The sequence below is a fragment of the Culex pipiens genome, unplaced genomic scaffold (assembly GCF_016801865.2).
Source record: "Culex pipiens pallens isolate TS unplaced genomic scaffold, TS_CPP_V2 Cpp_Un0005, whole genome shotgun sequence".
NCBI classification, from domain to species: Eukaryota; Metazoa; Arthropoda; class Insecta; order Diptera; family Culicidae; genus Culex; species Culex pipiens.
The window spans coordinates 604887-630398 of NW_026292822.1; the positions used below are offsets into that span (position 1 = coordinate 604887).

Below are 25512 nucleotides of genomic sequence, written 5' to 3' on the forward strand. Positions count from 1 at the left end.
GTCGAGTGCATAACTTAAAAAATGCAGGATATTAATGCATTTAAGAAAAAAATAAATTTTACGTTATGAACCGATCTGCGGTACCAAATTTCAAATGTGTCAAAAGATATTTATTTGATGTGAAATGCTTAAACATGTGTAAAACAATGTATTCTGAATAGTTTACAGTCTATTTTTCAAGTTTTTTTTTCAATAATTTTTTTAATTTTGTTCATAAAAAAATTACTGCTGAATTAAAAAAAAAAAGGGGGCACAAAAACATCAAATAAAATTTTTAATTGCCTGATAAATATTTTAAAATGTTGTTTCCATTTCAGATTACAGAACAATGAGAACAGTGTGTACTTGATACACAGATCATCTGGAAGTAAAGTTACTGTTTTTATTTGAAATGTCCTTTCTTATTTTCATTTAACACAATTAGATCGAAAAATCAGGGGGCCAAATTTTTTTTTCTTATAAGGCCGATGCAAATACTTAAAAAAAATTTTGTCCCTCGGCCCTGGCCAAGGTCAAGGGGGGGGGGGGCAAAAAAAAAAATATAAAAATTTAAATAACAAGCCATAGTCTTCACATTTAAATGAAAAAAGTGTTTTAAAATGCATTTTACACTAGTTCAGTTGATTTGCAATTATTAGTTTTCAAACAATCTAAGATCTGACAAAAACAAAAATTGTATCGAAAAAAAAAAATTTGCATCGAAAATTTTCAAAAAATCTTAAGATTTTTTAATAAACCCAAACATGCTAAAAATGATTTTAAACGCAGAAGAATGTATTTTAATTTGATTTCAGCTGGTTGCACTTGAATTTTCATTGAAATTTTGAAGTTTATTGTAAAAATATTTTTTTTGCCCCCTGATTTTTCGGGCCAATTTTGAAGGGGGGGGTGACAAAAACTTTTAAAAATATTTGTACCAGCCTAACTGTAAAATTTCAATGAAAATAGAAGTCTAATCAACTCAAAACAATCTAAAACGCATTTTTTGCCTCTTAAACATATTTAGCTTATTTGGGCTTGTTCAAAAATATTTTGAACTTTTATGAAATTACAATGTTCAGCACCTCAACAACTTTTTTTTCTCACAAAAATGAATTTTCGTCAATACTTTTGATTCTTGGAAAAATATGATTGGAAAGTGTTTTGTTTGAAATTATGAAATATTAAAATAGAATTAAACTAAACTACAATGCCAGATCGAAAAACTACGATTAATTTTTAAATTTCACTGTCAAAAATATCGTTTGATATAAGAATCAAAACATCGATTCTCAGAAAATCTTTTGATATGAAAAGTAAAACCTAGCCGACAATGTTAACACAAACGTTGAAAAAATCATTTGAACACATCATTATACTCCACCTTCCGAACATTCCCACTTTTCCGTCCTTCTAAAAGGCAAACACTCTCCAGAGACCACACACGACTAAACTTGGCACTTTCCCCACCTGAGGATAGTCTCCAGAGGCAGGTGTTCTTCGGAGTTCAGCAAAACAAACCGCCACCATTGACTGTGAAAGTGAAAGGACGAGCCGTGGGTGTGACGAGAAAATTAATAAAGTGAAACCCGGAGTGCGGGGTGCGCCAACCTGAAGACGACTAAATAGTTCGCATGTTTAAGTTCATAGAAATGGGTTGGTCGAGGGAAAAGTTTTCTTTACATGCTGCCACACACACTCGCTTTCTCTCTTAAGGCAATAACGTTGAAAGTGAGTAAAAGTTTATGTACTTTATTTTTTCTTCCTAGCTTGAAAAAACAGTGAAAAGCGCCATGTCATGATAGTACATGTAAGCTAACTTACATCGAAGGAAGAATCTGTGAAAAATCAGTGAGCTTTAAAGCTTCTTACAAGCACCACAGAGCAACGATTGACGGGGTATTACATCGCCAACAGTGAAATAGTGAATCAACACCCGCACACATTCAGCAGCAGTCAAGCAGGCATGAGAAAAAGGAAAAGGATCAAACCGATGAGGAAGAAGACGGCGGAAAATGCTCCAAGGCAGCTGGAAAGATGAAGAAAGCTCGAAAAGAGTTCAAAAAATAAGAAAAAAGTGCAAGAAGATGTCATGATCGTGCGGAAAAGTAAAGTGATGCAGCTTCATAAACTCTGGCTGGCTGGCTGGTAGAGAATGTTGTACAGTGCACATAGTAGAGGGTATTTTGTAGAGTGGATTTTGAGAAATTTGCACCGTGATGATAAAGAAGAAGAAAAATAAAGGAATCATGAGAACGAGCTGGTAAGAAAATGATGAATTACGAAGGGCACAGTGTGAAAAGAGGGTTAAAAATAATTTGAAGAATTTCTTATTTGTCATCAGCAAAAAAATTGCTGGTATTGAAACTAAATTCAAGCAAATTCAAATTCCTTGCTTATAAAGACTCATTTTTTAGGTTACCACCATAATTTTTTGAGATAATTTTGAAGAATTCAAATTTATAAAATATTTTAAACTTAAATTTTAATGCCAACAAAGTTTAAAATTCCTATTTTGTACCCACTCACTGTGCCCCAAAGAATGCAAACATCAAACCATAATAAAAAGCAACGATGACTTTGCGCCGTAAAATTCCTTGCAAGTTTAAAAAAGCAACGTAAAATAATATCTCACTTTCATGCACGGCGTTTCTTCATCCAACCCGGGCTGCACCAGCAGTGTTTAGTACTCACTTCAGGAAGTTTCCAGTGCATCAGCCAGAAAAGCTAGAAGGAAGTTCCTTCACCCCACTCTTGAAGCTATTCCAAAGAAGAAAGATTACCGGAGCGCAAGAAGTGTACATGACGACCAGCTCAACTCTCCGGTGAAGCTTGCTCAACCGAAGCAAATTGCAATATCCAGCCAGAAGGAAGAAGGTTTAGCTAAATAAGTGTAAATAGTGAAGAATCAGGAAGAAATTTGGGTTTCATCGCAAGACTTTTCACTACAATTTATATGATGGTGAAGGAAGTATCGATTACACCATTGACAACGTCGAGAACTGAAAATCTTGAAAGCAACTTGAAGCAGTCAAGCTAAAACGTAGTCACACCCTTTTAGATAGTTATCAAGAGGAGTAGTTAATCGAGGTAAAATTTGACCAGACTTAGTGTGAATTTCAAATAAAGGTTCAATTTCTTCACAGTTTTATACCCCATAAAAAAAACCAAACCAAGTCAAACGAAAAACCAACCCGAAAATGACGATGAACAACATGGACTCGGACCACCGGGTGGTGCTGAACGTGGGTGGAATCCGCCACGAGACGTACAAGGCCACGCTGAAGAAAATTCCGGCCACCCGGTTGTCGCGGTTGACCGAGGCTCTGGCCAACTACGACCCCATCCTGGACGAGTACTTCTTCGATCGGCACCCGGGCGTGTTCGCGCAGGTGCTCAACTATTACCGGTGAGTGAATTTTCTTTGATTTTTTTATTTTCTTAGGTTTTCTTTGATTTTCATAGATTTTTTTTTATTTTCTTTAATTTTCTTTGATTTTCTTTGATTTTTTTCTTTGATTTTCTTTGATTTTCTTAGATTTTCTTTGATTTTCTTAGATTTTCTTTGATTTTCTTTGATTTTCTTTGATTTTCTTTGATTTTCTTTGATTTTCTTTGATTTTCTTTGATTTTCTTTGATTTTCTTTGATTTTCTTTGATTTTCTTTGATTTTCTTTGATTTTCTTTGATTTTCTTTGATTTTCTTTGATTTTCTTTGATTTTCTTTGATTTTCTTTGATTTTCTTTGATTTTCTTTGATTTTCTTTGATTTTCTTTGATTTTCTTTGATTTTCTTTGATTTTCTTTGATTTCCTTTGATTTTCTTTGATTTTCTTTGATTTTCTTTGATTTTCTTTGATTTTCTTTGATTTATTTTTATTTTTTTTAATTTTCTTTGATTTTCTTTGATTTTCTTTGATTTTCTTTGATTTTCTTTGATTTTCTTTGATTTTCTTTAATTTTCTTTGATTTTCTTTGATTTTCTTTGATTTTCTTTGATTTTCTTTGATTTTCTTTGATTTTCTTTGATTTTCTTTGATTTTCTTTGATTTTCTTTGATTTTCTTTGATTTTCTTTGATTTTCTTTGATTTTCTTTGAATTTCTTTGATTTTCTTTGATTTTCTTTGATTTTCTTTGATTTTCTTTGATTTTCTTTGATTTTCTTTGATTTTCTTTGATTTTCTTGATTTTCTTTGATTTTCTTTGATTTTCTTTGATTTTCTTTGATTTTCTTTGATTTTCTTTGATTTTCTTTGATTTTCTTTGATTTTCTTTGATTTCTTTTGGTATTCTTTGATATTCTTCGATTCCTATCAATTTATACATGTAGGTTTATTATTCGAAATGTATTTTTCGACACTTGATGGTAATGTTGATTAAACTTTTTAAAGTTTTTTATATTCTCCCTAATTTTCATTTTTTATTCAGAAAGTAAAGGAACCTAAATTGCTAAATAAAACGATAAAAGGCATGACAAAATACTATTTCTGATCTCTATATTTTTTGTTTACATTTTACATTTTACATTTTACATTTTACATTTTACATTTTACATTTTACATTTTACATTTTACATTTTACATTTTACATTTTACATTTTACATTTTACATTTTACATTTTACATTTTACATTTTACATTTTACATTTTACATTTTACATTTTACATTTTACATTTTACATTTTACATTTTACATTTTACATTTTACATTTTACATTTTACATTTTACATTTTACATTTTACATTTTACATTTTACATTTTACATTTTACATTTTACATTTTACATTTTACATTTTACATTTTACATTTTACATTTTACATTTTACATTTTACATTTTACATTTTACATTTTACATTTTACATTTTACATTTTACATTTTACATTTTACATTTTACATTTTACATTTTACATTTTACATTTTACATTTTACATTTTACATTTTACATTTTACATTTTACATTTTACATTTTACATTTTACATTTTACATTTTACATTTTACATTTTACATTTTACATTTTACATTTTACATTTTACATTTTACATTTTACATTTTACATTTTACATTTTACATTTTACATTTTACATTTTACATTTTAAATTTTACATTTTACATTTTACATTTTTTAGGTTGCGATCCATTTTTAAGTTAATATAAAAATCAATTTAAACATTTTGCTCGTGTAAAAAGTGTTATTCGGCGCATTGAAATAAGCTTAATCGTTGCGTGTTATTGATAAGAATTTCAAGGACCCAACTTTCTTTACTATTTACTATAATTTTCTATGGTTCATATCAGTTTTCTCTCTGTTCCTTCCGTTTTTTTTTTGTCTGCCATCTGCATGTTTTTTATTTTATTTTATGATTTATTGGGTTTTCTATGATTGGTTTCGAGTTATTTGGTCTTCTTTCAAATGCTTTCAATTTGTTTCCAGATTTCCTTGGATTGTTTTTTTATTTACTACTTCTTAAATTTACAAATTTCTTTTGAATTTTTGTTTAAATTGTTTAAGAATTTTGCTGAACTAATTTCTTTTCTTTTTGAATTTTGATTATTTTTATTTGATTTTAAATTACTTTCAGTAATATTTATTTCTTTTCATAAATTTGCATTGACTTAACTTAGAAAACTGTACAGTGCTTAGAAATTTAAATCCTAGATAGCCCATTGCTTAAGTATACATTAACGAACCTTACATTTTATTTGATTAGCTTTGATTTTTTTAAGACGAAACCCCTCAAAACTCATAGCATAATTTTCGGTTTTTTTGGAATTCCCTAAATCTCAAATTCTCTGTACCTCACTTACATCCCTCGAAACAAACGTCCTGCCCAATCCGGGTCAGACATCACTCAAATTACCATCCAGCGGAACCTGCCCGGCAAAACTCCCACGACGAGTGCGCACTGTGAGTGTTCTTCAAATTAGCCGCCAACTAGCGGGTTGTGCATGTTGCTCATGCATCAGTACACTCACCACATAAGTTGGACTTTGGAGAGGGCTTTCTGTTTTCGGCACAGTGAAGAACTCTCGAGTCCTGTGTGCCATGGTGGTGCCCGTTTCGTGTCTAATTTCAGTGAATTCATGATGAGTAGTGGACTGGTAGTAGCTGTCTGGTGCCACTCTAGTGTAAAAAGGAGGTTGGGATAAAAGTTTAACTCCTTTGGGAGATTTGAGCATTTTTCAGGGATTTTTTTTTGTTGCATTTCAATGTTGAAGTTGAAGTTTCGTGAAATTTTATTTTATTAAATTAAGAAAAAATTTAAAACTTCAACTTTCCGTGCATCCCTAATTCGTTGTAAAATGTTGATTCCCGAAATGTTGAACATTTTGTGGTTCAACGAGAAAAAACACGGTCCACATAGTACAATGTATCTCGCTCTCTCCACGTTAGCGTGTGGAAATGCACTTCCGGCCATATGTAATGTGCATGGTTGTGGTGGTGGTGCACAGGACAGTGAAAATGTTGCTGAAATTTGTGATCGTTCCGGTACGGTGGGCTGGATGCCAACCGACGACGAGACCACCAATGATGAATGGAGCATTTGTAACCATTAGGAGTTTGCATTGGGGTTGAGACCTGAGAGAGGAGCAGTTTTGGTGAGTTGGAAAAGCAAATTTGCAATTTGCAATCAGTGAAAGCTGTGGGAAAGGTGGTTAAACCTGGAATTGATGCAACGACTAACATTTGCATTTAGGGAAAAAAAATTCTGTCCTCAAAGAGAAAAAAGGCAAATTCTGCAAAAAAATGGTTTATTATTTGAAACCTATTATTGACTAAATATTAGATCATTTGCTAGCAGCTCATGTCCATCAAACATCAATCAACAAACATGCAAACCAACTCTCCTAACCAAAATGCATACATAATCAATAGCCACAAATTTCCAACCCAAATTATATTCCACCTGCCACTGATTGCAATTGATATCGTAAATTGAAATTCAACCACCAAAAAACACCTCGTCACGCCACCGATGAGGAATCAACACCAAATGCTAATAACGCAAATATTTACGAGCTCCGAGCTTGCACACTGAATGCTTGCTTGATTAAACGACAATGCACCAAAGTCATTAACCACCCACACACAAATGTCCCACCGAAAAGCACCCCCTCCCAAAAGGTGCCAAACCTCTGCGGCAGTCAAATGCAATTTGAATAATTAATTGCAAGCAAACGCCACCACGAACAACGCACTTCATTAGCACCTTTTGGCACCACTGCTGGCGATGGCATCACTGCAACAGGCTAATCAAAATGCCTCAAATTCCCCGTGACGAGCTGCAGTTTGCAGCTGCACAGTTTAAATTTTGATGAGTGGTTTAGTTTTCGTTGATTATGTCTAATTTTTTTAACGGTGCAACAAAACTTGTTCAACGATGTTACGACGCAAATTAGTGCCATTATTTGAACAAATTTGGTGGTGACCACGTGAAAAACGCGCTGCCAAAAATTTCAACAACATTCCCAAGTAACAATTTTAGTTTTGTAATAGTTTCAAAGAGATTCTGTAGAGTTCCCAAGAAAATTTCAACGAAATGCCATTTAGTCCTACATGCTGAGTTAAAAGCGAGTTAAATCAACATTAAAACCAAAATGGACCATTTTAGGAGGTTGTCCAGAGTATTATTGAGGAGCATCGTAAGACGTTCAAATTTTATTGTGTGTTTTATTAAAACTTTATTGATCTCTTCAAAACAAGAGTAAAACTGTTTGGTTTGGATTAAGGTTTTCTTTTAGTCTGTGCGTATTCTTGAATCCTTCAACAAAACATAAAGCATTTATGTTTTGGTATTTGTAGCAAACCAAAAAGCCTTCGTGATAGACTGAGTAGTTTTCTAATTTACTTGATTGAAAGCAATTATTCCTAGATGCAAATACAAAAGGTTGATAGCAGATAAAAATTATTTGACTTCAAATTATTAATATTTGTATTAGTACCACAAATGAGTTGAGTTTCAACATAAAATGAACCGTGATAGTTATGCCAACATAATTTCATCGAATAATTTTCAAAGATAGCTCGAAAAACTAATATGCGCACTTCCGATTCACTATAAAAAGTCAAGATTTTTTTCAAAAAACAATGTTTTTTGCATATTGTTGCTCCCAAATTCAATATGGCTACGCTTTTCGGCTGCTCGCACCTTCCAGCAACATGGCGAAGTTCATGAAATATAAACGTTCTTGTTTAAATCTACATTAAATCCATTCCTTCTTGAACAGGAGTGGCTCAAAACTTGCCAAGACTTACAAGATTTATAAAAGTTTTACAACGGCTTTAATCAGATCCAACAAAATTTATCATGGCTTTCATCAAGATCAAATCGCACAAGGCGGGGACGTAGCGCATGCGTGTTTTCTCAGCTGCAAAAAGATCGCCATCGGTGGTGGACAACTTGTATTTCAAAATAACTGCATAAAAAAACACAGGCTTGCATTTCAACGGTATTTATTTATTCGAATAACTCATCCAAAATTAACACACATCTGGTCACTTGATGAAAAACAAACACAACTTTTTTCATGTAGGTTGATGAACGCTGTCCAAATCATCACTTTCACATTGTAATCACCGCAAACTTTTACCAAATTGTGCGTACTTGTACCTTTATCTCACCAGCACAATAGACAGAATATAACAAATAGTAATGTTAATAGATTTAAACAGTTAATTTCAGAAAAAATAGGAAACACTTGCAAAGGGCACCAAGAATCTTCGAGCGCAACTGTCAATGGTTATGCGTAGCAATACATAGAATTAAATCTGATGGGTTTTATTCCAGAGAAATTTAAGGTGTTAAAGTTTTACTGATTGCTTTTCGTATACCATGAGCATTTATAACAGTATTTGTTAAAACTCAAAAGTTTTCCACTAAGAAATGTCAACCAAGCATGAGGACGCCCTCATTAGACGCCATTCCATCCATTTCTACTAACAACTGGTTCAGGGTTTATTCCGACGTTCATTTCGATACACTCCGATCCGTTCAAGCTGAGGAATGGAACCTGCACCTTGGTGGCCACTGCCTTCGCCAACAGTGTCTTCCCACTCCCAGGGGAACCCAGCAGTAGAGCACATTAGGGAACCTTTGTCCTTAGCCGATCCGGTGCCTCCAAATAATCGACAAATTACATCATATCCTGCTTCGCCTCCTGCAGACCAGCGACGTTTTTGAAGAAAACACCCTGACTTCCATTCACTGGATCCACCGCGTAAGCTTGGCTCGCTTCATCTGCTTGATGATGATACCCCTCATCCAACTCAACCGCGCAATTATCACTCCCGTGGCCACCAGCGTAAACAGAATCTTCCCACTAATGTCCCCGCTCCGTTTAACCTGCACCGAAACCCCATCCTTAATTCCCAAATGCGCCAAAACCTGCCTCAGCTTCTCCTCAAACTTGTCCACGTCCGCCACGGCAAAAAAATGGTGAGTTTTGCGTTACTCACATCGATAAGTCGAAGTGACAGTTTAAATCTAACAGGAATGTATAAATGCTATTTGAAGACGGAACCGATTTAAAGCAGGCTTCGTTAAAGTTAATAAGCAATGCAATAATCTCTTCAAGATAGCTTAAAGTGTTGCGAATAAAACCGAATTAAAACTCTACAATGAATTCTTAACATTATCTTTAAGAAATCTTAAACCTATTATTAAGTGTTGTGTCAATGAAACCAGTAGGTTCTAATAAAAGTCATAGTAAAACTTTGTAGCATTTTTTAAAACTATTATAAAAATATATAAGAATATAAGGCATTTCACTTGTTACTTGGGCTGGCATCCCTTCAACAGGCTAATCAAAATGCTTCAAATTCCCCTGACGAGCTGCAGCTGCACAGTTTAAATTTTAATGAGTTTAGTTTTTGTTGATTCTGTCTAAATTTTTTAACGGTGCAACAAAACTTGTTAGCGATGTTATGACGCAAATAAGTGCCATTATTTGAACAAATTTAGTGGTGACCACCACCGCGAAAACAGCCAAAAATTTCAACAACGTTGTCACGCCTCTTTCCAGGACGGGCAAGCTGCACTATCCGACCGACGTCTGTGGGCCGCTGTTTGAGGAGGAGCTGGAATTTTGGGGCCTCGACTCCAACCAGGTGGAACCGTGCTGCTGGATGACGTACACACAGGTGAGCTAGATTATGGTGATTATTTATTTAATTTTATTTTTTTTAATTTTATTTTTATTGAGCGTTCTTATATTTTACTTTTTTATATACAGAACAAATTGAATGAACTACATTATTTATCTTAATAATTCAATATTTCAAAGCAGAGCAAGTTTTTTCGACTTTAAACTCAAGCATATTTCAAATTATCAAGTTGACCGAGCCACGTAGCCCAGTGGTAACGCTTCCGCCTCATAAGCGGTAGATCGGGGTTCAAATCCCGGCTCGAACCAACACAAACTGGTGATCTTTTCCCTTCTGGAATCGATTGCTTAGTAAAGGGAAGGTAGTGTATCGTCACAAACTGGACCTTATCACGACACCTTAGGGAGGCGACCTATGGAATGTTAACATTAACCTTAACATGTTAACATTAAGTTGAGAATGAAACTGCCACTGAATCCGCTTTGTAAATGCCGGCCCCGATACTCTTCAAGGGTGTTCCCTTCTGGAACTGGGAAAGATTTACTTTACTTATATTTCAAATTAAAGGAATAATATAAAATTAAATGATGACCTTTTCTTATAAGTGCAATCAAAATGCAGCGTGCAATTTCTCGGGATTCATATCTCTGCTAAAAATTCAACAATTCGTATTGGACAGCAAATAGAATAGTCAAACAAAGTGCTAAGATTCATATTTAGCAACTTGCAAATAATTATTCAATTTCGAGAAAAAATTTGTGTAGAAGTAACATAATGTAGAAAACAAACGAAAATATTTATTTTGCCTTTATGGCAAGTTTGAGTGAATGCGATTGAAATAAACATTGATATTTGCAAGAACAGTTCTTTACGCATTCAGCCCATGAAAATAATTGTCAAGTGATTTAATTTACCTTGAAAAACTAACTTTTGTTTTTTTACGCAAAACGCGTTTTCTAATTGAATCACAACCCATAATTTTTGAATATGTAGAACGAGGTTATCTTAAGTGTTCTAACACTACATTTTTTTAAAGATCTGCAATATAAAAAACTAAAGATCCTATATGGAGAGACGAATTGTTTTTTTTTTTCATGTGGTTCCAATTGAACTGTCGAATAAAAGTTTTAATCAAGTGACTCGACCTAGCAACAAAAAGCTTGAAATCCCCTTGAAATATTTTTGAATTGAACAAGAAAAATTAATTTGTTGAGACTTATGTTTCAAATTAAAAATAATTAAAAACAATAGTTATGCAAAGATTGAGATGCCAAAAATCACGTTTATTTGTTAAATTCATACTTGATGGAGATGATGAAAAAAATAAAATAAATTATTTTAAAGCTATTCCAACCATGAAAAATATTAGGCCTCTCCATACAGGCTTTTTTGAAAACAACACAACCAAGATTCAAGTGAAATAACATAAATTTTTAATTCAAGTTTTAAGTGATACAACATCAATTCTTCATTAAAAAATACTCACATGAAAAAAAAATAAAAAAAATCATTCCTCAAAATATACTATAATTTCTGATTTCTACCCAATAAGCCAAAATCCAGTTTTGAATGCATTAAACATTAGTATTAAATCAAACTTCTTTTTTATAGAAAATTTCAAAAAAAAATTCAAGACGTAGATGCTTCCAGGGAGCAGGATATTAGGATATTTTTTTAAGATAACCAACGGAAAATCCCCACGAATTTTTCACTTAATAATCTTTGAAAAACGAAACACGAATCAAAATTAAAAATAACTTTTAAAACCAAGTCTCGATTCTTCACAAAATTTTATGAAACGAAAATCGCCAAAATTATTTTTAAGAGCATTGTTGGTCTTCAAAACGATTCTCAATGTTTATGGAAATTATGTTTTCAGAACAGGGTTTTTTTTATTGCGACCTACATTGGAATTACGATTAGGCAAAATAGCTATTTTTGAAAAATCAATTTAAATATAATTTTCAATAAAGGGCATTATACTGCCCCTGATCGCATAAATGTCCCATATGAGCAATTCTCTACAAAACCGGCCGATTTCGACCATTTTTATTTTTTGTATTTTTTGATTTGGCTCAAACTTTGTGGGGGCCTTCCCTATGACCAAAGAAGCCATTTTGCATCATTAGTTTGTCCATATAAATTTCCATACAAATTTGGCAGCTGTTCATACAAAAATGGTACGTAAATATTCGAAAATCTGTAACTTTTGAAGAAATTTTTTGATCAATTTGGTGTCTTCGGCAAAGTTGTAGGTATTGTTAAGGACTATTTAGAAAAAAATAGGTACACGGAAAAAAAAATTTCCCGATTTTTTTATTAACTTTTTTTTTACAAAAACACAAATTCCCAAAATACGTATTTTTTGATTTTCGAGATTTTTTGATATGTTTTAGGGGACAAAAATCCGCAACTTTTGAGCTATAGAGAAACATGGTCAAAAAATCTGCCGCCGAGTTATGATTTTTTGAAAAACTGGTGATTTTTGGAAAAAATCGAAATTTCATACATAAAATTTTTTTGACCTCATTTTTTTATGCAAAATTGAATTTGCAATCGAAAATTACTTTACAGATTTTTTGATAAAGGGCCCCGTTTTCAAGATATAGCCACCGAAAGTTTCATTTCAGCGAAATATTTGCAGTTTTTCGATTTTTAAAAATAGTGACCATGAGTGACCATTTCTAAAAATATTTTTTTTGAAAAGTTCAGAAAATTTGCTATAAAATTGTCTAAGAGACATCGAAGATTGGACCTCTGGTAGTTGAGATACAGCGGCTTAAAGAAAAAGAAACACGAAAATTGAAGTTTTCTAAGTCTCACCCAAACAGCCCACGATTTTCTAATGACGATATCTCAGCAACTAATGGTTCAATTTTCAGTGTTAATACATGAAACATTCGTGAAAATTTCCGATCTTTTCGAAAAAAATATTTTGAAAAAAATTAAATCAAGACTAACATTTTAAAAGGGCCAAACATTGAATATTATGCCCATTTGAAATGTTAGTCTTGATTTAAAAATTTTCAAAATATTTTTTTCGAAAATTGAACCATTAATTGCTGAGATATCGTCATTAGAAAATCGTGGGCTGTTTGGGTGAGACGTAGAAAACTTCAATTTTCGTGTTTCTTTTTCTTTAAGCCGCTGTATCTCAACAACCAGAGGTCCAATCTTCGATGTCTCTTAGACAATTTTATAGCAAATTTTCTGAACTTTTCAAAAAAAATATTTTTAGAAATGGTCACTCATGGTCACTATTTTTAAAAATCGAAAAACTGCAAATATTTCGCTGAAATCAAACTTTCGGTGGCTATATCTTGAAAACGGGGCCCTTTATCAAAAAATCTGTAAAGTAATTTTCGATTGCAAATTCAATTTTGCATAAAAAAATGAGGTCAAAAAAATTTTATGTATGAAATTTCAATTTTTTCCAAAAATCACCAGTTTTTCAAAAAATCATAACTCGGCGGCAGATTTTTTGACCATGTTTCTCTATAGCTCAAAAGTTGCGGATTTTTGTCCCCTAAAACATATAAAAAAATCTCGAAAATCAAAAAATACGTATTTTGGGAATTTGAGTTTTTGTGAAAAAAAAGTTAATAAAAAAATCGGGAAATTTTTTTTTCCGTGTACCTATTTTTTTCTAAATAGTCCTTAACAATACCTACAACTTTGCCGAAGACACCAAATTGATCAAAAAATTCCTTCAAAAGTTACAGATTTTCGAATATTTACGTACCATTTTTGTATGAACAGCTGCCAAATTTGTATGGAAATTTATATGGACAAACTAATGATGCAAAATGGCTTCTTTGGTCATAGGGAAGGCCCCCACAAAGTTTGAGCCAAATCAAAAAATACAAATAAAATCCATTTCCGGTTTTGGTAGAGAATTGCTCATATGCATTTTCATCGTTTTGCCTTCCTCACTGAGGTAAGGCTATAATCCTGCTCTAAAAATGAACTTTTTATTAAAAGCTCCTAGACCCACCTTCATGTATACATATCGACTCAGAATCGAAAACTGAACAAATGTCTGTGTGTGTGTGTATGTGTGTGTGTATGTATGTATGTGACTAAAATTCTCACTGAGTTTTCTCAGCACTGGCTGAACCGATTTTGATCAAACCAGTTGCAATCGACTTGGTATAGGGTCCATACATCGCTATTGAATTGTTTGAAGTTTCGATAACTAGTTCAAAAGTTATGTATAAAAATGTGTTTTCACATATATCCGGATCTCATTTTAATGCATGTAAACGATGTCCGGATCCATCATCCGACCCATCGTTGGTTAGGTAATTGAAAGACCTTTCTAACGAGTCCACAACATTGAAGATCTGGCAACCCTGTCTCGAGTTATGACCACTTAAGTGATATTTATGTACTTTTTTGAAGCCGGATCTCACTTAAATGTATGTAAACGATGCCCGGATCCATCATCCAACCCATCGTTGGTTAGGTAATTGAAAGACCTTTCCAACGAGTCCAGTATTTTTCTAGATCTAAAAAAATAGCTGAAATATGTGTCCAAACCACGCATATTACCCATTGTTGGTAAAAAGTGAGGAAGGCATCAACCACATAGGTGGATTAAGTTAGTTTTTGAGTTATTGATGCAGTTTTGTTCAAAGTCGTGTGATCTTTCAGAAAAGCCTATAACATCCAGTACTTTGTTCTAGAAATCAGGAGGAAATCCAGTTTTTTTCGTGAAAACTTAACACGTAGCCTTATGTGTGGGACAAACTTCAAAAGCGTTTTTCTCAGGTTGCTGTTTTTGCATATGGGACTTTTAAGCGAACATGGGCAGTATAATAACTGCTGGAAAAATTCTGCTAATTAAACTTAATAATCATTCAATGAGCAAAAATGTGTACAAAAATCAAGGAGAAAATTTTATTTTGAGTATTTAAGCTCAATTGCAATCAAATCATTTAAAAAAAAAAAGATATTCATAATTATTGAAGTATTTGAAGGGGAGTAACTTGTTTTTCTGAACATTTGAGCAACCTATTTTAGCGTTCATTTTGGAGAACGTTATTTGATTTAAATATTGAATTGAAATTCCTTAAGAATCCTTTTTTTCTGGCTTATTTTTTTGAGTCTGATTCACATTTTTTTTCTTTAATTTTTACATTCTTAAATTGTATTTTCTTAAATTGTAGATTTATTTGGCAACTATAAAAACCAATATCAAAAAAATTTAGCAATCACATAAAAATACAATAAAAAATGATTTAAACAAAGAACATTATATAATTCTAAACAATTTTCAAAATCTAAAAAAAAAATTCTGCTGAGTAGAAAATTAATGTGTAACTTAAAAACAATCTCATGAAAAATATCTTAGAAACAAAGTCTTTTAAATACATAGTATTATTTTTTTATATTTTTATTAATATATGTACTTCTTCATTTACATACAAAAAAAATATCAAAAAAAATTTAATTTGTTAATAGGTTTGTAATCAAATTATTGTCATGGCACCCCTAATGACTGAAAAAAAATGTTTTTGGGGAACAAAACAATACGATTTTTAATTTTTCAATGTTGGTGATTGAAAAACATCAATTTTGAGCCATAGAGAAATTGTGCCCAGTGCTTACGAAATTTCGACTTTGTTTGTGATAGGTGACCGAACACTCCAATCGTCTTCACCACGACAACCTGATTTTGACATTTTACTTGCATTCGTTTCACACACAAACGAATGAGTGCTACGTGAAGTCACTCACACAGTCAGTAATCAAATTTGACGGAGCTGTGTATACTATTGAAACATGCAAAAATCACTAATTTCAGCAAAATTGTACCACCCCTTATTTTTTGACAGCGCCCCACAGTTTTGCGATTTTTATATTTTTTTCAAATAAACTCTGTTTTCAAATTGCCATAACTTGGAAACAAAAATTGACATAGCAAATCTCAACTGTTATTTTTGAAGGAAATTGGACGCTGAATTTAATTACGTCATTATATTTCGACTGAAATTAAACATTGGTGCGCAATTGTAAACTTTAAATGCAATTTTCTCAATTTACATTCGATTTAATTTAAATTAAGGGGTTACATACATGTAGAATATCACAAAATTTCATATTACAAAAAAATTATTGAATCTACTAAAAAGATGATTTTTAATCACTTCTGAAACATTCATGAAGATATTCCATGATTAAACTGATTTAGAGACGATTTTAAGATCATCGTTTTGCCGTGCGCAAAGCGGACTGTCAAAATTTCTGAGCGTTTTTCTCGAAACACCGAGTTGTTTTACGGGTGCCACGATATCTCGAGATTGGATGGACCAAATTGGCCGAAATTCTGGGTGAAGACTCTCAAGACATAGGTATCCCGTGTGCATGACGAAGCCCGATTTTGAAATTTTGCTTTTTAAAAAATACAAAAATCAAAAACTGACGATTTTTTATATGAAAAACATAAAAATATTTTTATCTTTTTTTTAAATAAACTTTTTGAAAATCGGCCTTCGTCATGCACACGGGACCTGTTCAACGAGTCTTCACCAAAATTTTGAGCAGATTTGGTCAAGGCAGTGTTGAGATATCGTGGCACCCGTTTTTTGAAACTGATACAACCAAATGTCTTCAAATTTGTTTTGAAAATAGATAAAAATTTATATTTTAATGCCCTGAAAACAGATTTAAAAAAAAAGTGTAAGTGTGTGCTCAAACCAACCTTTGACATTTTTTCTGATTTACATATATGTAAACCCTTAAGCGTCATCATTGTGTTCCACAGAAGATTTTACATAACAATCATCTTTTTTTTTCTTGTTGAGCAAACTGAAATATTTGGAGATAAAGATTTTTTAAGCTTGTTGCAGAACTTATCTACCTCGAGAAACTTTGTAATCCTTAAAATAACCGTTTCATCAAGAGACTTAAAACTCCACAATTTCCTTCTCATTCATTTCCCATCAACACTGATCAACGCAGAAATGACAACCGATTGACGGCCCTTTTTCCAACCCCCCGCAAACTGTCATCACTCTATCAATATCAAGAAATCGATTCCCTGGATCTCTTCGGGGCCGGAAGCTCACCTGTCAATCTGTAGCAATCTCCCAGTTTTGCCCGTTTCAATTCTCAGGACTATTGTTCATTCCCACGCCACCAACCGACCAACGACTGATGACGATTGAGATCGTCAGGGGGTATTTCGCAATGATTTATTCCTGCTGGTGGTCCAGGAGCATCGGTTCCCACAATCAATCCTGGAGGCATTTCCGGCCAATGACGTGCCAGGGCTGGGGAGTCTGTGAGAGGGAAATGAAATGTGGGTGAACTAAAGCATTTTTTTAGGCGAGATTGAAATCAATCTTTCCTAAAAGTCTTCATCTCAGCTATCAAATTTTCCCTCTTCTAAAATTAACCATTAAGAACTGCGAATTCATCGTTTCACTTCACTCGCGCAGTTTCATAATCGGTGCAAAGCCTGGCGGCCCAGTAGATGCTGTTGTTTGATTTGCACTTGACAAGCGGAAAGATTGATGGAAGGAAGGAAATCGTTTGCTCTGCTAGTCAAAGTCAGCTCGAGAAGGTCGTCGGTCGAAACACCAGCCAGCCAGAGACCAAAGAGTCCGGAGATCTTTATGATTGTTGATGTTGCTGTTTTGGGGCGAAAGATGACTGATGGAGAAATGGAGCAACTCAGTTTTGAGCAAAAGCAAATGTTTGAACGAAGAAATTTCATCTGTTTTGACGAGCCCCTGTTAAGAGTTTCATAAAACAGTTGATGAGCTTGTGAAAAATGCATCCGCTACCACGATGACGAAGGGAAAATCTATCTTCCAAATGATTGCGCTCCTGCTCGGCGAAATGGAGCAAACTATTTGCACTTATTTTATTTTTTTTTTATTTTTTGTCGTTGTTTTTGTGTTGCGTTCCGGGTGAAGAGCTTTTAGAATAAATCTTTCATATTGCATTTTTATTCAGATTCTTGCGTACATTTCCGATTCCTTTCCCTTGAGATAGTGAGAGCGTCATCGTTGCATAAATGTAGGGGAAAGGCTTTTAGCTCGAGAAGCAAAAGGACAAACCGAGAGAGAGATGGCATCGCAAATAGAGCGCAAACTGAGGGAAAGATAAGTTTTCCGGGTTTGATGCTCCCTTCCCGGAGAACAGTGTGTTAGAAACATTTCGATTATTTTTTCCCTAAAATCCTTATGACCAATATTTTATGTAATTTTGGATTCAATTATAAAAAGCAAAAAAAAATACAATTAAAAATATTAATCCAATCCAATGAAATATTAACTGAAATTTGATCATACAAAATGGGTATGCAAATGTATGTATGTATTTTATTTTTTATGTAAGTGTATGAATTTTTTTTATCTTGAGAAAGGATTTTCTGATCGAGTTTGTGGCATTGGCAAAGTTGTAAGTTTTGATTTTGCGAAAAAAAAAATAGGTACACGGAATAAATCCATTTTTTTACTTTTTTTCATTTAAAGTGTTGTTTTATGTAAAGTTGAATTCCCAAAATTAGTCTTTATTAATTTTTGATATTTTTTTGACATCTTTTGAGATAAAGTGCATGATGGCACAAAATCTGGTTCCAGAGATATGATTTTTTGAATTAAATATTGAAAATGAAGTCTAATTTTGAAAAAAAAAACTTTAAGGTAATGTGAGCCATTTTGGAGTTATAGTCACCTTAAGGTTATAATTTTCTGGGATTTTAACATTTTTCGTCAGATCAAATTAAGACTTTAAGAAAATTTTCTCAGCTTTTCACAACTATCATAAAATATAAATATGATATTTTGTAAAAACTAAGAAAATTTCCTAAAATTTCTCTCTGAGACTTTGAAAATCGGACAGATAGTTGCTAAGACACAGCCTTAAAAAGAATTAAAATCAATAAAAATTCTGTAGTTTTTAACTGACAACACAAAGCTCAAAAATTATTTGTTCGATTTTCAATTATAAAAAGTGAAACCTTTATGAACATTTTTGTGATCTCTTCAATTGAAATTACTTGAATATTTTAAAATTTGGTTAAGAATATGCAATGAGGAAATTTATTTATTTACAGACCTTTTCAAAAGTAATGCTTGATTATAAAATTTTGAAATTATTTTTGTAGAAAATTACAGAAAATTTCACATAAGTTTATTTTTTTAGCTTTTAAAATCAAGCCAATAATGTCCGATATATCGGTAATATTACATCTGGAACTAGAAAAGGTTTTTGATTTTTTTATGTGTCATAAAAAAGTTAAAATTCAAACATTAAATTTTAAATCTCCATTCCAAGCCTTTTTACTGAAAACTATATAAAGTCCGAAAAACACAAATACAGTACAATCAGTAAAAGTTGTGTAATTTTTTAAGGTTTAAAATTAGATTGTGTAAAATTGGATGATGTTAAATTGGATTATGTTAACCCTCTACAACCCAACCCCGCCTTAACAAGGGCTTCGATTTAAAAAATCGCCAAAAATCAATTTTTCAACCAATTTTTAATCTTTAAAAAGCATTGGAAAGAAGAACTCTTAAAATTTTAGAAAATTTATGGGTTGAAAGTTTTGCTTGTTTAATGTGACTTCACAAATGTTTTTAAAAATGTCATTTTTTAGGGGTCAACTTTGGCTGTGTTTTTTTCTAACATTTCCTATACTTCAAGTAAAAAAAAGTATGCAGTAATTTTTCTAGTGCCTTAGACTACGCCTCTACGCATTTATTTACAATTTAAATGATAATGTTGCCATTTTATAGCAGAAAATGTGAAAAACATGCAAAAAATGAAAAAGTTACTGTAAAAACATGAAAAAAATAGAAAGGCAAAATGTAATGATACGAGGTGGTAGAATAGACCAAATACTACCGAAAACAAACATAAACTTAACAAGATAAATGCAAATTAAAATACTAAAAATAAAACAAGAAAAACATAAAACAGTAAAGTTTTTCGTAAAACAAAAGTTGCTTAAAATGACCTCCTGAACACGGGAAAAAAAAATATTCGAAAAAAAAATTTGGGCAGTAGGGGTTTAAATTGGATGATGTAAAATTGGATGATGTAAAATTGGAAGGTGTAATATTGCATTTTTAGTGATGTTAAATGAGATCAGTTATGGTTGGAAAAAAAATAATTAAATTGGAAAAGGAGAAAATTTACGCATTTATGGTTGCAAAACAACACATTTTTTGTGACATCCATAAAAGATGTTTCTTTCCTAGATACAGTTTTCAAATTTGATTAACTGGCAACCCTGTTTGCAGTATTGAAATATAAGTGATAATTATTGATCCATTTGAGGATGGATGTTTCTACCCTAGTAACATTTTAGGTTTTTAAGTAGGCCATAAATTTAGGTTGCATGCGAGTTCTGGAACCATTATAAAACCTTTAATTTTTAAAATGTTACTGGGGAAGTTAGATTAGTGATACAAATTAACATTTTTCTCTATCTCTGTATTTTTATTCACCATTTTATTTTATTTTAAAAATTCACGAGAACAAAACTTTCAATTTTTACATAATTTTTTTAACCGATTTCAAATTATAGTTTTGTTTTGTTTAACCAATTCCTTTCAACATTTTGTAAAAATAAATAAAAGGGCAAAAAATGCTTACAAATATAAATATCCATTAAAAACTATGACTGACAATATTTAGTCTTAAAATGAATAACACTTTAAAGTCAGAAACAATTTTTTATCTAAAAATGTGCAGATTTACCATGTTCAAGCATAATGCAACTTCTTAAGTCTAAATTTAGGTGATATTATGCCTTTCAAGTTTAAATCTTTCAGATTGGCACAGTTTTTTTTTACATTTTATGAAGAATAATGTGTTAAACGTTGATAAAAGCATTTTTAATCAATTTACACTTTAGGGCTTTTTACACATTTTGAATTGTGAGATAACAGAGCGATTGAAATGTTATGCTTGAAAAAAAAAATAAAAAATGCTATGCTTGCTCACTGTGCATTTGCAGCAACAAAATAAACATGCATTCCTTCAACAATACACAAAAGATGTACGGGTGCATCGTTCCGGTATATTTGCATCATAACATATCGTTGCCGTTTTTCAAACAGACAAACTGCCTCCAACAACCCACTGCTCCCTTCTAAGACTACCATATACCGGCTGTTATTGATCCGAATGGTAAACATTTGGCCAACACTCTGCCGCTATTTGGTTTCAATTTTCGTAATCGAACCCATCGAACCTGGTGCCGGACCACTGAAGCAAAACGTCCAATTTATGACTGTTTAGAGTTCTGACTTTAAACAACAAACCTTTCTGGGTTGCCACAAATCTGCTTTGCTTGGGCCTGGTTCAGTGCTGATTTGCCAAGTTGCCACGGGCAGCTGCTGCTGACGGACTTAGTTTGCTGGTGGAGAATGTTAATAATCTGGAGATTTTGGCGGGTATGTTGTAAAAATATGGAATAAAACCAAATTACATGGAAATTTCGTTTTGTTTTTTTTTTCGTATAGTCAAAGATTTTTTCAGAAAATTTTCGTCAAACTTATTTTCAGAAGTTTTTTTGTGAAAATCGTGGAGAACAACAACTGAATTACCAAAATTTACCAGGCAACTCCCCTGAAGTGGGTCAGAACGACGACCGACATTGCTATGGGTATGACGAGTATCAATATTTGCTCTGGCAACATGAAAACCAAATTGGAAAGTTCATAAAATTAAGCTGGCCAGCCGAAACGGATCCCATCTCAGAGCACTTACTCCTCGGTTCAGACACACCATTCCGGATCAAATTCCCCGGCTTTTATTGAAACCCCTCCCCCCATTCTCTCGGTGGACGTGATATTTCATACAAAATTTTTACTTTGTAACACTCAGAAGGAGATGAATCCTACTCACGAGCATTATTATCACGCTTGGCAAAAAAAAGGATAATAGAGGTGAAAGCTATCGTTTGGACGTGAGAAAAGTTTTCGCCCCCGTGTTTTACGATCATGGGAAATTTATATATTGCTCTGCCGTATTTCGGTATCGCCAGGGGCGTTCATAAAGGCAAGCAATATCTGAAAAGTTACTTCCGCAAAAGGGTAAATATCGACCGGTTTCGGAAGTTGAAATGAACTGCTTTGTGTGAGCTTCGGTTGAATCGTTTTATTAGATCTGTTTTGGCATTTTACAAACGAGACTCAATGTGAATTGCCACCACACCATCCTCAGCATCCCGAGCAATACTGATTGAAGCTCGACCATCGGCCAAAACCGAGATGCTCTTACCAGTACAAGCGCTTCCAACCTTCTCCCCAGATATAACGTCACAATAAACTCCAGCCGGCAACCCGGTCTGCACAACCTCCAACATGTCCTGCCCAGGCTCGTTGTTGAACGCCACAAAACCACAGCTGCCCCGTCCAAAGGCAATCTTGTTCTGCCCACTGGAGAACCAGTTCGTCATCGGGGCTCCCCAGCAAACGTTCCGGAAGTTGATCATGTTGGTAATTTGGCGCCAGCGATGCTCGCAAACCCAACCGTTTCCACAGCTACCGTCCGGATTGATCGACGGAGAGATAATGTTGTTGTTGGCATCCTCCGGAGGTCCCTGGTCCGAGTCGTCGAAGAAGAACGAACTCATGATTCGGAGTTGACCGAAGGGGAAGGCTGCCGCGAATGCGGTTGCCATCTTGTACGGCCTTGGCGCCTTATGGGTTAAGATGTTACCTCCTTGACCTCCCGAGCCATGATCGCGTTGATTGTCGTGGTTGTCCACGAACACCAAGGCATCTCTTGAAGGTAGCAGTCCCCAGTCTACACCCAAGGTTTGCAGCCAAATTAGGGCGTCGTTACCCACGAAGGCACGTCCCACGTAGAACGAGTACATGAACTCCGTGACCGTTCCAAGGTGGGTGTACTCGTACTTCCGAATCGCTTCATGCGGACCGTTGTCGATGACCTCCTGCATCATGAAGGCACGCGACCCCGGAGCGAATCCAAAGCTGGTGTCCAAATTCTTCAACCGACCAAAGATGACCTCCATATCCCCGGGCCACATGTGCTTGGCAGCATCCACACGGAAGCCAGCAACTCCCAAGTCAATCAAATGATTCAAGAAGTCAACCGACCGATCCCGCACATTCCCAACCGCTTGGTTCAAATCGGGCAATCCCAGCAGCTCACAGTCCCTCACCTGCACAGCGTTACCCCAGTCGGTGATCTGACACGAAGGATTAAAGTCCGCGTCGCCAAACGGCACCGCCGGGAAGTATCGATCCCTCGGAATCGACGTAGACCCTCCAACTCCAACGCCCACTCCGTCCCCGCTGTCACCCGGATGAGCCGCCATATGGTTGATAATGATGTCCACGTACAGCCGCACCCCCACGGCGTTACACCGGCGTGACATGTCCAGAAAATCCTGCTCGTTGCCCGACCGGGAGATGATCTTGAACGACACCGGCTGATAGCGCTCCCACCAGGGTCGGTTTGCGCCACGCTGCACGATGACGTACTCGTTGACCGGGGACAGTTGAATGCCGCCGAAACCTCGCGGTCCCAGGAAGCGCTCACATTCCAGCGCAATATCGGAGAACTTCCACTCGAACAGGTGCACGATCGTGCTGTAACCGGGCCAGAAGTGCGGATCGTGCTGGCCGTGGACGACGGCCGCTGCCGCGAGTAGGCTTAATAGTAACACCACCTTCGACTTCATGTTTATTTGATTTCTGCTGGCTTGCCTCTCACGCCTTTATATAGGGTATAGTTATCAGCATACTCAAGCTTATCGAAAAGGTTTGTTTTGGCAAGATAGCTACCTAATTATAGATTGCCAAAATCATTGCATCCGGCTCAATGACATGACCTACAGTTATCAGGGAATTCCCTACAGTCTATCTTATTTTTGAAGATTAGACAACCCAAAACTGACCAACATCTCCTAACAACCTGCCAACGCAAAATCACTCACAAGTTCTCGGATGTGATGTATCTGGGGGTGCTTTTCGTATTTTTTGGTTCACTGATGTAACATGGTAGTCAATCTGGAAGAAGATAACTGTTTGGAAATGCTTTCTCGCGTGATTTTGCATTTAACGGTGCACATCAACCAGAGCTTTTGCGCCAAGATTTTTGTTAAAGACATTTTAGTATCTTCAAAACTACGAGAACTATCGAAATATTGTTTTAATCATCCTCTTAGCTACTTTTTCTATTAACATTTACAACAAAATTTGTAATCAAATTATTTCAGGATTGGGTAAGTTCAACAATTTTGGAATAAGAAGACAATAACTTCTCTGGTTGCTTTGTACCCTTAAGTAATTCTCTAGAATTTCACATCTTTTTAAGAAATTTTAATTCTATATTTTTTAATTTGGATGAATTTTGGTCCATGAATTCCAAATGTTACAAAGGCCGTTTTGCCTTATGAAGGTATGCCATAAGGTCGAACGTACAAAAGGTCGAATGAGCAATTGTCCAAAACTCAAAAGGTCGAAAGTTATTTTTAAATTTAAACTGGAAGCCGATTCTGAAAAAAATACTTCTATGCGACTTAACGGTGCACATCAACCAGAGCTTTTGCACCAAGATTTTTGTTACAGACATTTTAGTATCTTCAAAACTACGGGAACTATCGATATAATTTTTGATTCATTCCCTAAAGTACAGTCTACCAAATAATTTACAACAAAGTTTGACTATTTTTACAATCAGATTTTTGCAGGATTGGGTCCGTAAGTTTGACAATTTTGGTATAAGAAGACAACAACTTCTTTGGTTGCTGTGAACCCTTAAATCTAATTTTAAAATCAACAGGTTGTTTGCTTTCGACTTATTTATCAACTGCAAAACAGAGAACTTTCTTAATTATGGAGTTTTCCTTAAATTTGCCTTTAAAAAAGTGAGTTGTGGAGTCAACAATCCTGTATCTCCTTGAATATAAAAAAAAAGCAAATTTTTAAATGAGCCCGAATTAGACTATTGATAAACAGCTATGAAAAGGTGTTTTGAATGGTTTTCAGTTATTTTAACTCCTGTTTTCGTTTAAAATTTAGAGGCCTTAAAAAAAATATATCCCTGGGTTTTTGGAGATATTTAGGAAAGGGGGGGGGTTAAGTGAGGGGAGCAGCAAGTTTAAAGAGTAAAAATTAAATTCTTTAGAAGTCGTTTTTTTTAAAGAACTATTGGGCAGTGCTCATGTTACAAAGAATGAAAAAACTCACACAATTTTAACGACAGTCAATAATAAGTTGTTTTTAAAATAGAAAAAATAACTCACAAAGTATTTTAGAAATCGGTCATTTTTTCCATGAACACAGAAAAAAAGTTGAATTTTGAAAGATTGAAAATTTGGTACCGTAAACCGGGGTGACTTTGATAGGATTTCAATTTATTTTTGGAATATTTTCCAACTGGTAAGGTTTTTCTCAAGATTATTATTTTTAAAACATGTACTGGGGTAGGCCAC

At 34.1% G+C, this 25512-nt stretch overlaps 2 protein-coding genes across 4 annotated transcripts in view; one reads left to right on the forward strand and one right to left on the reverse strand.

Moving 5' to 3' along the window:
* The window catches only part of LOC120419917 (potassium voltage-gated channel protein Shaw), a 128705-nt gene that overhangs the window by 48283 nt on the left and 54910 nt on the right, over positions 1-25512 (forward strand). For 2 of the 3 annotated variants that reach the window (XM_052711397.1, XM_039582784.2), the window contains exons 2-5: positions 1749-2242; positions 2679-3069; positions 3126-3388; positions 10004-10121. In XM_052711397.1, the coding sequence (XP_052567357.1) occupies positions 3180-3388; positions 10004-10121 (327 nt within the window). In that variant the 5' untranslated portion in view covers positions 1749-2242; positions 2679-3069; positions 3126-3179. Of the gene's footprint in view, positions 1-1748; positions 2243-2543; positions 3070-3125; positions 3389-10003; positions 10122-25512 lie in introns of those variants that run through there. The other variant, XM_039582783.2, reaches the window with a different exon arrangement.
* LOC120419918 (alpha-amylase A-like) lies at positions 22191-23757 on the reverse strand. Its single transcript, XM_039582785.1, has one exon. The coding sequence runs from the start codon at positions 23755-23757 to the stop codon at positions 22228-22230; it is 1530 nt and encodes a 509-aa protein (XP_039438719.1). The 3' UTR covers positions 22191-22227.

Coding starts and splice junctions, on each gene's coding strand:
- LOC120419918 (XM_039582785.1), bottom strand. CDS start 23,757: ATGAAGTCGAAGGTGGTGTTACTATTAAGCCTACTCGCGGCAGCGGCC.